Raw genomic sequence first — 13,992 nt, 5'->3', positions numbered from 1 at the left:
CTTTCTGAGCACCCTCGGATTTCCACGCCAGCACAAACATAGACCATACTCAAAATAGACAGGACCCACAGGGCCATTTATTCCGTGATGGGTAGTCTGGTAAGATATTTCGATCGCCGATGGATAGGAAAGGAAGCAAGTTTGATCGATACAAAACAATCTGTGATGCAACCTGGTTGGCCTCCTGGCCGAAGATGGCGGGCCACATGTTCCAATGATATCATTTCACAAGACATCTTCGTTATTGGCCTAAAGTTGGCTGCAAAGTCCTCGACTAACAGCAGAGCTCTGTGTACGCAATGGCATTATTACTGGCATTATTTTGATCAATACATGGAGTGGGAGGCAATGGCGTCATTAAGCACGTTCGTCGTGTTCAAGCCCGCCGGCCAAAGGTGTGGTTTTAGTTAGAGCCTTACTTAGGGTCAGACCTTGGAGAAAGAAGCGGCATTGTTTTCATCGGTTAATTTTAACCAGACATCACAAGGTGGACGGGTCCTGTAGATCTGGTATTGGCTCCAACCGCTACGCTTAACACTGTCATTTCTCGGAGTTGTTCACCTCATATTGGTAGGTCTACCCATTTCTGTTGTGATAAAAGTTTACCGCGAGTCACTTACTGTTCTTCAAGCGGACAGGATAGCAGGTCAATGTGTCGTTTATGAGCGAGACATTAAGAAATATTGTGTTTTATCTAATTATTTTTCAAGTTGTTGTTCGTCCCCTTACGAACCAACAAGATCTCGAGACAAAGAAACCATCGATTTTTTTTTCCAGCCCTCCAGTGATTTCTAAGTGCATATTAGAATCTGGAGCGTAAGACACAGTTATTGACTCAAAGCATTCATACAGTCTCCTAGAATATAGAGCGCGAATCTATCGCTCCATCTAAGATGTTTCTGCAACACCAGCGAATCACCCAACAGCCAAATACTTCTATCTTCAAAATATGAAGATTTCATCGGTGATTCGTGCAATAGCACTTGGGCGATGAAAGCCTAGTTCGACCAGGCTATCGGTCATTGCCGTTTGTAGTCCCGGAGGCCCGCAGAGAAGGATCTTCGACTCATCACCGTTGGGGGCAGGCAGCTGATTTTTGGCCATTTCTTTGTCGATATGTCCAGTGCCATATTCCCAACCCTCTGGTGCTGAACCTAGCACGTACCAAACCTTGAACTTATCGGGGTGCTCTTTGGCGTACCGATCGAGTTCTTCCCGAAGCAGGATATCCTCTTCCGTCTTGTTGGCGTATAGCAAGCTGATTTTTGTGTCATCCTTGTCGTTCATGCAAACGGCTTTGATTATGCTGTACTGCCGGTTAGCCTCAGGCTATTCTGGCAATTACTGAGAGTGGGACGATCAATACCTGAACATCGGCGTAATTCCTAGATAGTATGAGGTTAGCCATCTCCAAATTGATGCTCTCTCATTAGATACGTACCTGTACCGCCAGCTATCATGCCTATCTCTTTGGCGAGATATCGGGAATATTTCATCTTCCCACCGGGCCCCCGAAAATCGGCTTTTTCGTTGATTTTCAAGTTTTTCAGATACTGTGACATGAAACCTTTCTCATAGGTTTTAACGACCAGCTCCATACGACCCCGATCGGTGTTGCTTGAGGTCGGAGTATAGCTCCGACTCACCATTTTTCCTTCGTTGTTTTCATGACGAATATAGACGTGTTGTCCAGTTGGCAGGCCGAGGATGGAGTCAGGCTTCGGTAGGCTAAACACATATTTGTAGGTGTCGGAGGAGACTTTATACTTCTCCGCCAGAGGAAAGCTGTGGAACTCCCGCGGGTTTAGGACACCAGCACTGACGTTTCTTCTCTTAGAGACCGTCACTTCTGGTTTGTAATGCGCAGGGTAAGAAGTATTCTTTGCACCCTTCGAATACTTCCGCAACCAGGCCGTTACCGCTGCTGTGAGCGATATGCTAGCCAGAGATGAGATGCCAATCCCTTTCCAAAAGCCCGTAGCGCTACGCAGCCTTTGTAATGTTCGAATGTACCATGTGACAAGGAGAACAAACGGGGTGGTAAAAAGGAGGCCCATGAAGACAGTTCTTATGGAGCGAAGTGGACCCTGATCGTCGGATGATCCCTCGTAGGCAACATGAACAGATTTAGGGACAACTTCTGGCTCCCTATTAACTGATGTTTCAGTTCGTTCCTATTCAATCGTAAGTAATGATCACGTCAGAACATCGGGCTACCTACCTCATCAGGTACTTTGCCTATCAAGTATTTCTCCATGATCTCGCGTGCGTCCGTGCTGTGGCCAATATCCTCAAAAGCTTCCGTGCCATCCTGACCTGCTGACTCAACTAGAATAGGCACCCCTCCAGGGTCTGTGTTGTCTTCAGCGAGGATTCAGGAACGTATCTCAAGATGAGAAAAGTACTTACGCTCCTCAATGTATTGTGTCACATCATAGACCTTGGCCAATCTTAGTTGCACGACTTTATTTAGTTACAATGTAGAACGCCTACCTTGTTGTGCAAGATCATCCATAGGTCCGTTTTGCTCTTGTGCCTGGCAACTTCATCTTTGGTGATGATTTTGAGATCACCAGTGTTATCGCCCTTGTCAGCCATTCTGATTGATGTACACTTGGCGGCGAGATATCGTCTAGTCGCGATGCAATCGTATAGAGGAAAAAATCACTGAACTAGAACTTGCAGAATGACGCAAAATAGTTTGCAATATCAGAAAAGTTCTACCTCAATATTATTAAGGTACTAAGTACTCGTACGAATGTGGTGGACAATGATGTCAAAGTTTATTAGAAACCGGACTTGCCCAGTCGACTGTTGCTTAAAACTGGGTTTAAGCACCATTATCGGCAAGAATTAAGCTTCCGAGATTGGACCTCGGTCGGTATAGCCACATCTCGCCACCTCCAAAGTACATACAATACAATATTGCATATGTAATACCAGAAACTACCTATAATAACCCCGTAAAATTAGATATATTACCGGCATTCAGTTCTCTTGGCAGGTTTGGCCCGAGGTTGTAAGCCGACCGAACTTTGGGCGAGGTCTAGGCACAGCTCATGGATCGGGCCGCCCATCCAAATAAGCAACGTGCCGAGGTTTAGCTGAGATATGATGTCTTATCCGCATGACGATGACACAATGATGCAATTGTCGTTATAAATGAACATTTACAATTCGTGGCTTCAGCCAAAAATCATCATTTTCACAGGAATATATTCAGACATCGTTTGAGATTTCCATCACAATTTTACCACCTATACCTTCATTGCAGTATGATCAGGGACTTTTTCCTTTTTGGGCATGAGCTCCAGAAAACATGCCAGAAGATTGATGTCGATCATACCGATGATATCGATGCTTTGAGACTGAAAGTCGCTGCTCAGTTCAATGTCATTGAACCACAAGGTATCGACTTTCAAAACAATGCCAATGGTGACCTTGCGGACATCGAGGCGGTTCTCGACAGTGAAGAGCCAGTGGGGATCCTTGTTGATGGCCATCAAGTTCGGGAGCCTGTAAGTATCACAGTACCGACCGGTTTATTAGAGCACAGATGATTGACCATTGCCACAGTCGGGACCGGAAGGCTTACCGATCGTAGGAGCATACTATGAGGTCTTCCCGGATCATATCGGTAACCACGCCCGGATGTTTCGCCATTATGGAAATGTGATCAAATATACTACCTACGGACGACCGAATTACCTGACGTGCGACCCAAGAGTTGCAGGCGTCGCTTTTGCCGAGAGTCCATTCTTCACAAAATCGACATCCAATGTGAATCACCCACTCCATGCCATCAATTCACAAAAAGCCCTGTTTTTGTGCGATACAAATGAAGACTGGCGTCTAGCTCATCGCTATATTGCCCCGGCAATGAACCCGAAAGCCATCAGACATTATCATCCTTTGATGCAGTCTGCTGTTGAGAAGTCGTTCCCCATATTCGACGAGCTAGACGAACGAGGGGAAGCGTGGAATGTCTACCAGTATATGCTTAAGCTGGCCAGGTTCGTTTTCTTTTACCAGGTTCTTTATGGGCTAGCTCAAGGCTGATCTGGATTTCAGCGGAACGATTGGAGAATTCGCTCTAGGCATGGTGAGCACTCTGAAGTCCAGTCGGGGTACTTAACTCTGTTGTCACGCAGCCTAATATCAGTGCAGGACTTTCACCATTTCGATTCGGTTGATGCTCCATATCACACCATAGTCACGTCCATCTCTAAATCTCTTTCATTAAACAAGAGGATATCCAGTCGAGGACAGTGGTTTGTTTCGCGCTATACTACTTTCGAGCCTAGAAATTGTTACTGATGGCCTTCAGGTACTCAAAATTACCGTTTGGAGACCCAAAAGAACTTGCAGAAACCCAAAAACACATCCATGATGTGCTCAATGAAGCAATCAACAATTGTCCTAAAGGTGGTGACGAGGATCTACCTATCAATGATGCTGCCTTGCAAGCTGCATGTATTTTTGACTTTCTCAACAGAGCGGTCGATGACAAAGGAGACAAAATTCCAAGGGAACTCATTATCCCTAATATGCTACCAGGTCAGTTACTGCCCAAGGAATTAATAATTGGTTACTGGATCTGGCATACTGACAGCTTTGTACTAATAGTGGTGGGCGCTGGTTTTGTAACGACGTCTTCTCTGCTTTCCTGGTTGATCTACTCGCTCTGCGCCTATGAAGGCACCCAAGATCGCCTTTTGCAAGAGATAGTTGATGCCGGAATCGACGAGAGCACGGATTGGAACCCAGATCTGACAGGGAGCTTAACATATCTTGATAAGTTTATCAAGGAGACCCAGAGGTACACCTATTGCTCTTTTGACGGTAGATAGCTGGCTGACAGAATCCAGAGTTCATAATCCCTCTTTTCAACCAGGAAGAACGGCCAAGGTTGACTGCATTGTTCCCGGGGGGTATCAACTCCCAGCAGACTCAGTTATCATTCCAGCACTCTACGCCATCCACAATAATCCCGATATCTGGACCAATCCGGGCCGATTCGATCCCGATAGATGGGATAGCGAGGAGGTGAGAAATAGACCGAAGAACTCCTACATCCCTTTTGCCACTGGTCCAAGGTCTTGCATCGGCTTCAACTTTGCCCTTGGCGAGGTTAAGGTGCTTCTACCTGCGCTTGTGTACAGATATGAGTTTACACGTGAAGGAGAAAGCTCAATTGAGTATGATCCCCACTACCAGCTTATTCGCCCAATGAACCTTTATGTCCGGGCCAGGAAGAGAACCGAGTGGCCAGAGCCGAGCAACAAAGCCGAGGATAAAAAATAAGTGGGGGTCACTGTGTCAACATAATGTAAGGAACGAATCCATGTGATAAACTCATTTCTACGCTTTCCTGCCGCGTAATTCTGGATTGTAAGATGCTATCTATATGCTCTATACCCACTGTATACCAAACACCCTCGTCACCTCTGCTCGTTTGGAGTCAAACTCTTGTCTTTGCCCTGCAACTGAGAGTATAATGACTTCATTTGTTGGAACTGGTCCTCCATGTACAGTCGCCAATTTGTAAATTTCGTGCCAATTCTAAGGATGGGAGGCGTAGAAACGATCAGCAAACATTATCTCAGACACAAGTTATTTCGCCAAAATTAGATTTGCCGTATGGAACGTCACTTTTGCTACAATGGTCCAATATCAAAGCCCGTCACACCTCCGTCACGACCCCAATTGGACCCCGCAAATCCCTTGGGGGATGATTCATCTCAGTTTGCATTGAATGCATGTGGTTTTGTTGAGAAACAGTATGGGCAGAATCTTTATATCCCTTTCCAACAGTGGTCATAATATCCAATAGGGTGTCTATTTGTCCATTTCGGTGGCGGACTAGGTTATCTGCTCTTGTTGATCTCGTCAGCCTTTGGATACGAGATGATGTCACCTTTATTTGGAGAACTCTTTTATCTTGTTCTTTAACTTGATTTCCGTCAACGTCACCAGTAAGAAAACGTGAGAACCCAAAGTATTTAAAGGTCCATTATACAACAAGTGAATGTCATTATTATTCCCACTCCCCAACATTCTACTGATTTTATCGAAATCAATTCTGATACCTTGCTTGCTGCAACGCTACCATGCCGTGGCAAACACCCACAATTGATTCTCGCCCTGTTGCGGTTCTTGGTGCTGGTGTGCTTGGTAAGGACCATTATCACCATTTCAATATAAAAATATCAAAACTCATATAATATATTTAAGGCCGTCGAATTGCCTGCTCATGGGTTGCGGGGGGTTACAACGTGACGATTCGGGACCCCAGCGCGGAGCAGCGGCAAGCCGCAATCCATTATATCGATAACAACCTCGCTGAATTCTCCAAAATCCTTGACAAAACAACCACGGGGCCTGGAAAATATGCCGCATTTGAGGATTTGGATTCTGCAGTCAAAAATGCTTGGTTTGTACTTGAGGCAGTTCCTGAAAAGCTTGACCTGAAAACCTCGACCTTCGGGATCCTGGCTATGAAAGCTCCCAAAGACTGCATCTTTGGCTCCAATTCATCTTCATATAAATCTAGCTTAATGCTGGATAACATGGATGAAGAAGCCAAAAAGCGGGCTTTGAATGTGCACTACACCATGCCTCCGAGCAATAGAGTTGTGGAGCTAATGACAAGCACGTATACTCATGACGAAATATTTCCATTCTTGGTCGAAAAGCACAGAGATATTGGGTTGTTGCCTGCAGTAGCACGCAAAGAGTCTACTGGGTAAGTTCATCAGGCTCTCTAGATATCAAAAGACTCAAATTCACAATGACAGTTTCATCATCAACCGGCTTTGGGCTGCAGTGAAGAGAGAAACATTGAACATATTGGCGGAGGGTGTCAGTGATCCAGAGGAAATTGACACCTTATGGGTAAATACATACAATCATTCCATACATAAAATAATACCGACTTTTTCGATAACAGATAGAAATGTTTGGACGGGATAAGGCGGGTCCATGCGCTATGATGGATGCTGTTGGCCTCGACACCGTAGCCTTCATTGAAGATCACTACATCCAAGAACGCCATCTAGATGGGACAAATACCGTTGACTTTCTGCGAAATAATTACATCAATGAAGGACGCCTCGGAGCTAAAGCAGGAAACGGAGGCTTTTACTCTCCTGGATCCACCACCAAGTCTGAAGAAGGTAAACAAGATTCCCATGACGATTTGGCAACTCCGACATTATACATTTTAGACGTCGGACTTGGCGAGAATATCACCCATGATTTCCAGCACGCTGGAAGGATTCTAGTCACTTCAGGAGATGGTCAAAATGCAAGACCGCTCATCACTGGTCTTGAGGCACCGGATGGAATCGATATCAGCATTTCTGATGACCGTATCTTCTGGACTAATATGGGCATTCCATCTCAGAATAATGGATCCGTTCAATCAGCTCGGATTGATGGTTCGGAAATCCAGACAGTCATTGCAAAAGGATCTGTGCACACGCCTAAACAAATTTCGATTGACCATTCGAACAAAAAGCTATATTTCAGTGACCGTGAAGGCCTGCGTATGCATAGGGCCAATTTCGATGGAAGTGAACATGAAATTCTGATTGAGACGGGTGATTTCAGGAATACATCAGACAAAGAGGATCAGACTAAATGGGTACGCCAGCTGAGAGCGCACCAAAAGTGCATGTCTGACTTAAAAAATTAACTTTTCATGCAGTGTGTTGGAATAACCGTCGACCCCAAAAACGGAAGGTTTTATTGGACTCAGAAAGGCTTCAGTAAATCTGGAAAGGGCAGGATTTTGAGGTCCAATATCGTCATGCCGCCCGGCGCAACAGCCTCGACGCGATCCGATATTGAGACCGTTTTTGAAAACCTGCCGGAGCCGATTGATCTCGAGATTGACACCGAGAGCAAGACAATTTATTGGACCGACCGTGGTGAATATCCACTGGGTAATACGCTCAACCGGGGCTATGTTGGTGACCAACAGAATGGCAAAGCTTACGAGGTCCTTTCAAGGCATTTGCATGAGGTATGGTATAACACATCGCCTGCTTGAGTAATAATACTGATATATTCATAGGCAATCGGTCTTAGGTTAGACAAAGTCAACAAGCAAATTTATTTTACGGATATGGGAGGGACCGTGTATCGCACTGATGCTGATGGGAAGAACAAAACGGCGATTTACAACAGTGATTCCACTTTCACGGGAATCACTCTGGCTCACCTCAATTGAATCGAGCTCCGATGATCTGACACTGAGATCTAACTTCTTCAAATAGTAAAATAATTTCATGTGGATTTATATGCTGCCAATTTTGTAGTATAACTTCAAAGTATTTTTCCTCAACGGATAGGTAGAGACAATTTACTTGGTCACACATTTAAAGCTGTCTGACACCGATGCATTGACGGCGTGAAAAAGCACGACTGCTTGGCTACATGGTTCGAGTCGTTCTGGTAATCATTTCGCCAATTCCCAGGAAAGGATAATTATAGGCCGGCAGTGTAGCGTGTCATTGCTGAAACTACCCATGGGTTGGCACCGGTTCCAATGTGCCACAAGTAATCACACTTTGTTTACCGTACCAGGTCACCTCAGTATGACCATTTAAGTGGCTGTCAAATCCATCGATTTGAAAGCGGCCTTGAATGACGTCAACGAACAAGCTTGGATGCTTGACTTCGTGAGGGCGAGGTCTAATCATCACTATCTAATACGATAATAAGCGAGTAATCAAGCTACTCCAAAGAGACAACATGGTATTCGACACTAAGCTCTAATATATAGATATACACTACCACCAGCTACGCCAAGAGGTTAAAGCAGATCGAATTACCATTAAGTAGACACCTACCGTAAGTATAGTAGCCGATAGACTCACCAAGGCGCTACCGCGCTGGACCGGAGATATAATTATCCTTCATGTTTACTACTTATATAATCTAGAATCCCCCTATAAATTGGGAGACTCAGGGGTAATACAATGACAGAGCTTTAGACATCGTTGATTGTTTGTATACAAAGTCATTCCGACATCAGTGATTGAATCAGGACACTTAATTCAGGCTCAGGGCGCGGAAGTTATAATTATGTAATACTCACTGAGCAACCCAGGCTGCTCAGGGTCGTGCTCAATTCTATCAAGTGATCAAGAAGCGGCAAAGGGTGAGTACTAAAACGGAAACGGGAAAACAGGATCCAATTCCTACATATTTCGTCCCAGGATGAACTAGCGAATTTCTTCCAAATAGAGATCTCCGAACCCCTGTCAAATCCGTAACAAATCGAAAACCATATAATGTATTCACTGAACTTGCAAGTCCCACCAGTATACTACAATTCCTCATCCTCCAATCCTACTTATAATTCGCATTTCTAGTCACAGCAAGGAAAGAAAGTGACCAAAGTTGCCGAATATCGGATTCTAGAACCAGTCAGCACAAATGAATCATATAGATCTATCGAGGAACGAAAGAATGTACCAGTCTGGCTCCCGCCTCCAGGCGGTGGAATAACACCCAGTGGAGTAACTTGGAACCCACCATCACGATAAACCCACGACCAGACTTCCTGCGAAAGCTGATCATGGACACCCTCAATGGATTCCCAAAGAACATTATATGCCTCCTTCACATTCCCATAGACTGAGTCATCGGTACAGAAATCAGGTACACGCATCGGAGCCTTGTTCACGGAAGAAATCGAAAAGTTGGTTGTGACCTCGCACCGACCTAATTGCATCTCTAAGCCCTTAGCCATCATCGCCAGTGGCCAAGACCAGATGACCGTGCCGTGGTATGCGCCTGTAGTCCAGTTCTGCGCATAGACGGGATCCTCGCCGAAGGCTGGATTGGCTACTACCATACCGGCGGAAGTCATTAGGCCAGCTGGGAATGTGCGGCGGATGTTAGTAGCAGAGTTATTGAGGAACGAAGTGAGTTGGGCGTCATTTGTTGTGTTTAGGAGGAAATGGCGGAAACAATCGTCAGTGTTCATGACTTGGACTTGAGTTAGGTTGTCGTTGCCATTCAGGGATAGGGCATGGAAAACAACGTCTGTGTCGATGGTTGAGGACTGGTCCGGACCTGCGAATGAGTTATTGGCGTAAGATTTGACGAGAGATTGTGCTTTTTCTTGCGGTATTGTTACTTCGAAGAAGGGGAGTGTCTGGTCTTCCCAGACCTGAGCGTAGGTATCTGCCAATTGGGCCCAGTTTTGGTGTCTGGGATAGATCCCGTTTCGAGAGAGGGCGGCGATGGAGCGTAGCGCTGCGGGTACGAGGGCTGTATTTACATCGTAGGGAATACGGCCACCTCCGATACCTGTCGCATTGTTAGATGGTTGGTTAGAGTCTGGGAAGTTAAGGGCGAGTAGTAAGTACCGTATTCGCTATCTCTCCATTCTCCCACGGTCTGTCCGTCTTTCAGATGGATAAGATTTTCTTTGATCTGCTTGTGGGCAAAGGGTCCTGTAAGACGCATAATCCTGACTGCGTTTATTGTTGCGAGCTGTCCCCAGGTCAAGTTCTGGTTCGCTTCGTTGATATCCGACGATGTGCTGAAAGAAGATTAAATAAGATACATCAATTGAAGGTTGTCAGCTTACTTGAAGAATGCAGAAACTCTCTCTTGTCCAACTGGGTTTTGCAAGAAGTATTTCTCCATCAAAACAGGCAGATAGTAGTCCGAGTCAATCTGTGTCAAGCGTGAGGAATTCATCTTTGACAATTTTTGTTGAAGCAACCGACCATTTTGTAATCACAAACCATAGCATTGCTGGTTATGTTATCTTGAATATTTGTCCAAGTTGCATAGTCACTGCGAGATATCAGCACAATTGACTTGAATAGAGTCAGAGAAAAGCCCACCCAATCGTCTCCTCATGACAAACACTTCCATCCGTACGATTGATCCTCTCTAAAACAGCACCGATAACTGCCTCCATAGAGCTACCATTTCCACTACTGAGCACAGGCTCCAAGAGCAATGCCGAAATCATCGAGTCGCGCCCGAAGTACGTCAAAAATCGCCATGCACCTGCAAGGAGCTTCTCCGAGTATGCCAGGAAGGAGAGCGCGGTTGTCTGGTCTGGCATTTGTGTGGTCAAGTCTGCCGATTTACTATTCAATGCTGCACTTGCTTTGAGCTGAGATAACTGTGGGTAGTTCATCTCCGCTGTGAAGAGGTAGTCGCCCGCCGAGAAATTGACAGTCTTGTTAGATATAGTCACTTTGCCATCGGTACTATTGGGGCTGAAGCGTAGCAGTGTTGACGTGGTATTGTCTAACCAAAGTCGTTGGAGCGTGGCGCTACTATCATTATCTGAAGTAAATTTGATAGCGTTCTGGATCTCTGGATAGAGAATGCTAGGACCCTCGGTGAAATCTCGGATTGTACGAATACTTCCCAAGATGGGAATCGTGAGTATCCCTGAGGAATTGAAGCGCAGAATTCCCTGTACACCCACACTGGGGTACTGATTTCCGTCCGAAGGGGCAGTGTAGACGGGAGTCAAGGGCTGGTTATCGGTAGAGTTGATCAGTTCAATGGAGAGAGATCCATTGACGCCACTTTGAGGCGCAAAGAATGCACAGGCACCGCTGTCACCGGCAGGCCATGCCACGATGAGTCGAGGACTAATAATCGAGAGATCGCTGTCTGGTAGTGGGCTGGTAATCACAGCCTGTGCGGCGACGTTGCAGTCTGAGTAGAAGAAGTTGTCGTAGGGCGGGTCACTAAGTGACAAAGTAGAAGCTGCATTAGGACATGCTGGAGCATCGGAGCGTGCAGTAAGAGCCTTGAGATAGTTAGTGAGAGTAGGTAGTTGTTCGCAGCGCGCCACCTACGTGGACGTCACCACTCGCCGCAGATACAGCGACACTCGCCAGCAGACTCAGTTTTAGTAGACTGGTCATGATGCCCAAGTAGACAGATGTATAGATAGACGTGGGCGCTAGATGCGGGAATAAGGGCTTATTTAGCCATGAGTTATGATAGCTTTGACGTGGTAGCACAAATATCGACCTTCCTGATGAAGCTTGAACAGACGAAAGGCGGCCCGCTTCCCCACGGGGATGTGGAGAATACAATGTACTAAGGTTTGTGGTTACCGATATTTCTCCGTCTACACCGATGCCGATCTCGAATCCAAAGATATACCCAAACTCGGAGTTCTCGAAGAGAGGTTTAATTAACCAAGAACCCAACTATTCGTTGTGGATATCGTTCATCCCGGCAGCTATAAGTGCATTCTATATCCAAGGCTGTGAGCAGTGTGGATGAGCCTCCCTCACAGATTCAATTTTTTATTAAATATTGACATGTTCGTTTTCCAAAATTGCGACCTGTGGACAATGAAGGGCCATTTCCAGATATATCTCCAGGTGAAATCAATGGAAACACCCGTTCGATACCAGAATTCTCTGTTCATTTGTAGCCTGGACGGTGTGGCAACCGGTCCTGAACTATGTATGGTCTCCCGACCGTTCTTTTCCCAAAGTATGCATCACTGAGCGGAAAATTCTGCATTAGGTCTTCGCTCTTTCGAGCTTTGTTTTAGGATACCTTTTCTATCAACTGTTATCAAGTCAGCATGCATAGCTATCTCGTTACGAAAATTGCACGATGAAATCATTGGCGATATATTTATTCTCTATTCTTAGTCAAAGTAGTGTAGTGAAAATTGACATATTGAACTTGTGTTGATCTTGATCTCAATCGAATTTCCGAGTGACCGGAGGATTCGCTCTATGACGTCATTCACAGCGAAGCAAGCACAGCGTCAGCTCCGGACTTCTGTAAAGTTGAAAAATGGATTAGCATTCTGAATCCACGAATACTGAGCTTAACACTCGATCTCTTACCTTGACGGCACCCCTCTCAGTCTCGATCTGGGCATAGCTAACTTTGCCGTGGTCAATAACAATGGCATATCGGCCAGTGCGACCCGAGGCACTGTCAGCCCACCCAATGCTCTTGGAGAACTTGGCATCAGGATCCGAAAGGAAGAGCTGTGTGAAAAAAAAAGTGAGCCACTAGTTACTTCATGTGGAAAAGTATTACCGGGGCTACTCACAATGTCGTCGCGCACTCCGTTCACCTTGCCCCATGCGCTCATCACAAAGGGATCGTTGAAGGCGAGGACTGCGACGATATCGACACCCTTCTCCTTAAGCTTGGGGAGGTTCTGGATGTAGCCGGGGACGTGGTTGACGGAGCAAGTGGGGGTAAAGGCGCCTGTGGCGGGTTTGTTTGTTTAGTTATTGATTTACTGCCAGATTTGAATAGTTGGGACGTACCAGGAACTGAGAAAAGGACGACCTTCTTGTCCGCCCACTCCTTGGAGGCATTGTAGTTGATTGGAATACCGCACGAAGAAAAGTCACTGCTTTCTTCGGACCACGGGATGTACCTGTTCGCACAAAATCAGCAATGAGCTGGTTTCACATTCGCTTTCGTTGTTCGCATCTTACTGGAAGGTCACATCACTGGGGAAAGTATCACTGGGCTGAAGAGTAGTCATGATGGGCAATGGTGTTTAGAATTTGTCGAGAAAGCGAGGTGGTTCCGGGCAGAAGAGCTTCGATGTTGGGTGAGTGCGGGGCAGGCCGTGATATGTCAGCGGTGGGGTCATATCGGAACCTTGTGGGTGAGCGGAGCCCGCCGATACATCCTATCTATGTAAAGCCCAATTCCCATTTAGGTGGGATGGAATGGGTATGCAAATGTCTACCTGCCATCCTGGGTAGTTACCTTGCCTAGAGGTAATGCCTAGAGGGGCTGGAGGAATTAATGGCATAGGTAGAAATACAGAACGGCATGGGATCTTTGTTTTGGATGCAAGAATGCTAGTACTGTTAGTCAGACATTGTGGCCGTGACTGGGCAATACTTGAAAGATTTCTCCAATTTAGAAAGCCACATTATTACTTCAGTCTCCAGGCATAATTGGCACATGTTGTCTGTCAACTATATTTCTTTTGATTCTCATTTG

At 45.9% G+C, this 13,992-nt stretch overlaps 5 protein-coding genes across 5 annotated transcripts; 2 read left to right on the top strand and 3 right to left on the bottom strand.

The window, feature by feature from the left end:
• Positions 1-942: 942 nt before the first annotated feature.
• On the bottom strand, positions 943-2,598 carry N7443_002671 (uncharacterized protein; the record flags this gene model as incomplete). Its single annotated transcript, XM_056882727.1, has 6 exons — positions 943-1,306; positions 1,367-1,385; positions 1,442-2,174; positions 2,222-2,352; positions 2,410-2,440; positions 2,494-2,598. The coding sequence occupies 6 exons, from the start codon at positions 2,596-2,598 to the stop codon at positions 943-945; spliced, it is 1,383 nt and encodes a 460-aa protein (XP_056744568.1).
• A 677-nt stretch (positions 2,599-3,275) lies between these two features.
• Positions 3,276-5,304, top strand: N7443_002670 (cytochrome P450; the record flags this gene model as incomplete). Its single annotated transcript, XM_056882726.1, has 7 exons — positions 3,276-3,518; positions 3,577-4,013; positions 4,072-4,102; positions 4,168-4,271; positions 4,328-4,557; positions 4,627-4,819; positions 4,869-5,304. 7 exons carry the CDS (start codon positions 3,276-3,278, stop codon positions 5,302-5,304), a joined length of 1,674 nt encoding a protein of 557 aa, XP_056744567.1.
• An 806-nt stretch (positions 5,305-6,110) lies between these two features.
• N7443_002669 (uncharacterized protein) lies at positions 6,111-8,233 on the top strand (the record flags this gene model as incomplete). The annotated part of the gene is made up of 6 exons (XM_056882725.1): positions 6,111-6,174; positions 6,235-6,745; positions 6,798-6,894; positions 6,950-7,645; positions 7,709-8,026; positions 8,078-8,233. 6 exons carry the CDS (start codon positions 6,111-6,113, stop codon positions 8,231-8,233), a joined length of 1,842 nt encoding a protein of 613 aa, XP_056744566.1.
• A 1,124-nt stretch (positions 8,234-9,357) lies between these two features.
• N7443_002668 (uncharacterized protein) lies at positions 9,358-11,915 on the bottom strand (the record flags this gene model as incomplete). The annotated part of the gene is made up of 7 exons (XM_056882724.1): positions 9,358-9,425; positions 9,484-10,323; positions 10,383-10,558; positions 10,607-10,695; positions 10,767-10,818; positions 10,869-11,797; positions 11,847-11,915. 7 exons carry the CDS (start codon positions 11,913-11,915, stop codon positions 9,358-9,360), a joined length of 2,223 nt encoding a protein of 740 aa, XP_056744565.1.
• An 844-nt stretch (positions 11,916-12,759) lies between these two features.
• Positions 12,760-13,522, bottom strand: N7443_002667 (peroxiredoxin family protein; the record flags this gene model as incomplete). The annotated part of the gene is made up of 5 exons (XM_056882723.1): positions 12,760-12,795; positions 12,864-13,010; positions 13,076-13,236; positions 13,299-13,411; positions 13,473-13,522. 5 exons carry the CDS (start codon positions 13,520-13,522, stop codon positions 12,760-12,762), a joined length of 507 nt encoding a protein of 168 aa, XP_056744564.1.
• Positions 13,523-13,992: the final 470 nt, after the last annotated feature.

The sequence above is a fragment of the Penicillium atrosanguineum genome (assembly GCF_028827265.1).
Source record: "Penicillium atrosanguineum strain IBT 20685 chromosome Unknown utg000002l_segment0_segment0, whole genome shotgun sequence".
NCBI lineage: Eukaryota > Fungi > Ascomycota > Eurotiomycetes > Eurotiales > Aspergillaceae > Penicillium > Penicillium atrosanguineum.
The sequence above is the reverse complement of the archived record's forward strand: the minus strand, read 5'-3'. Positions and strand labels throughout refer to the sequence as shown.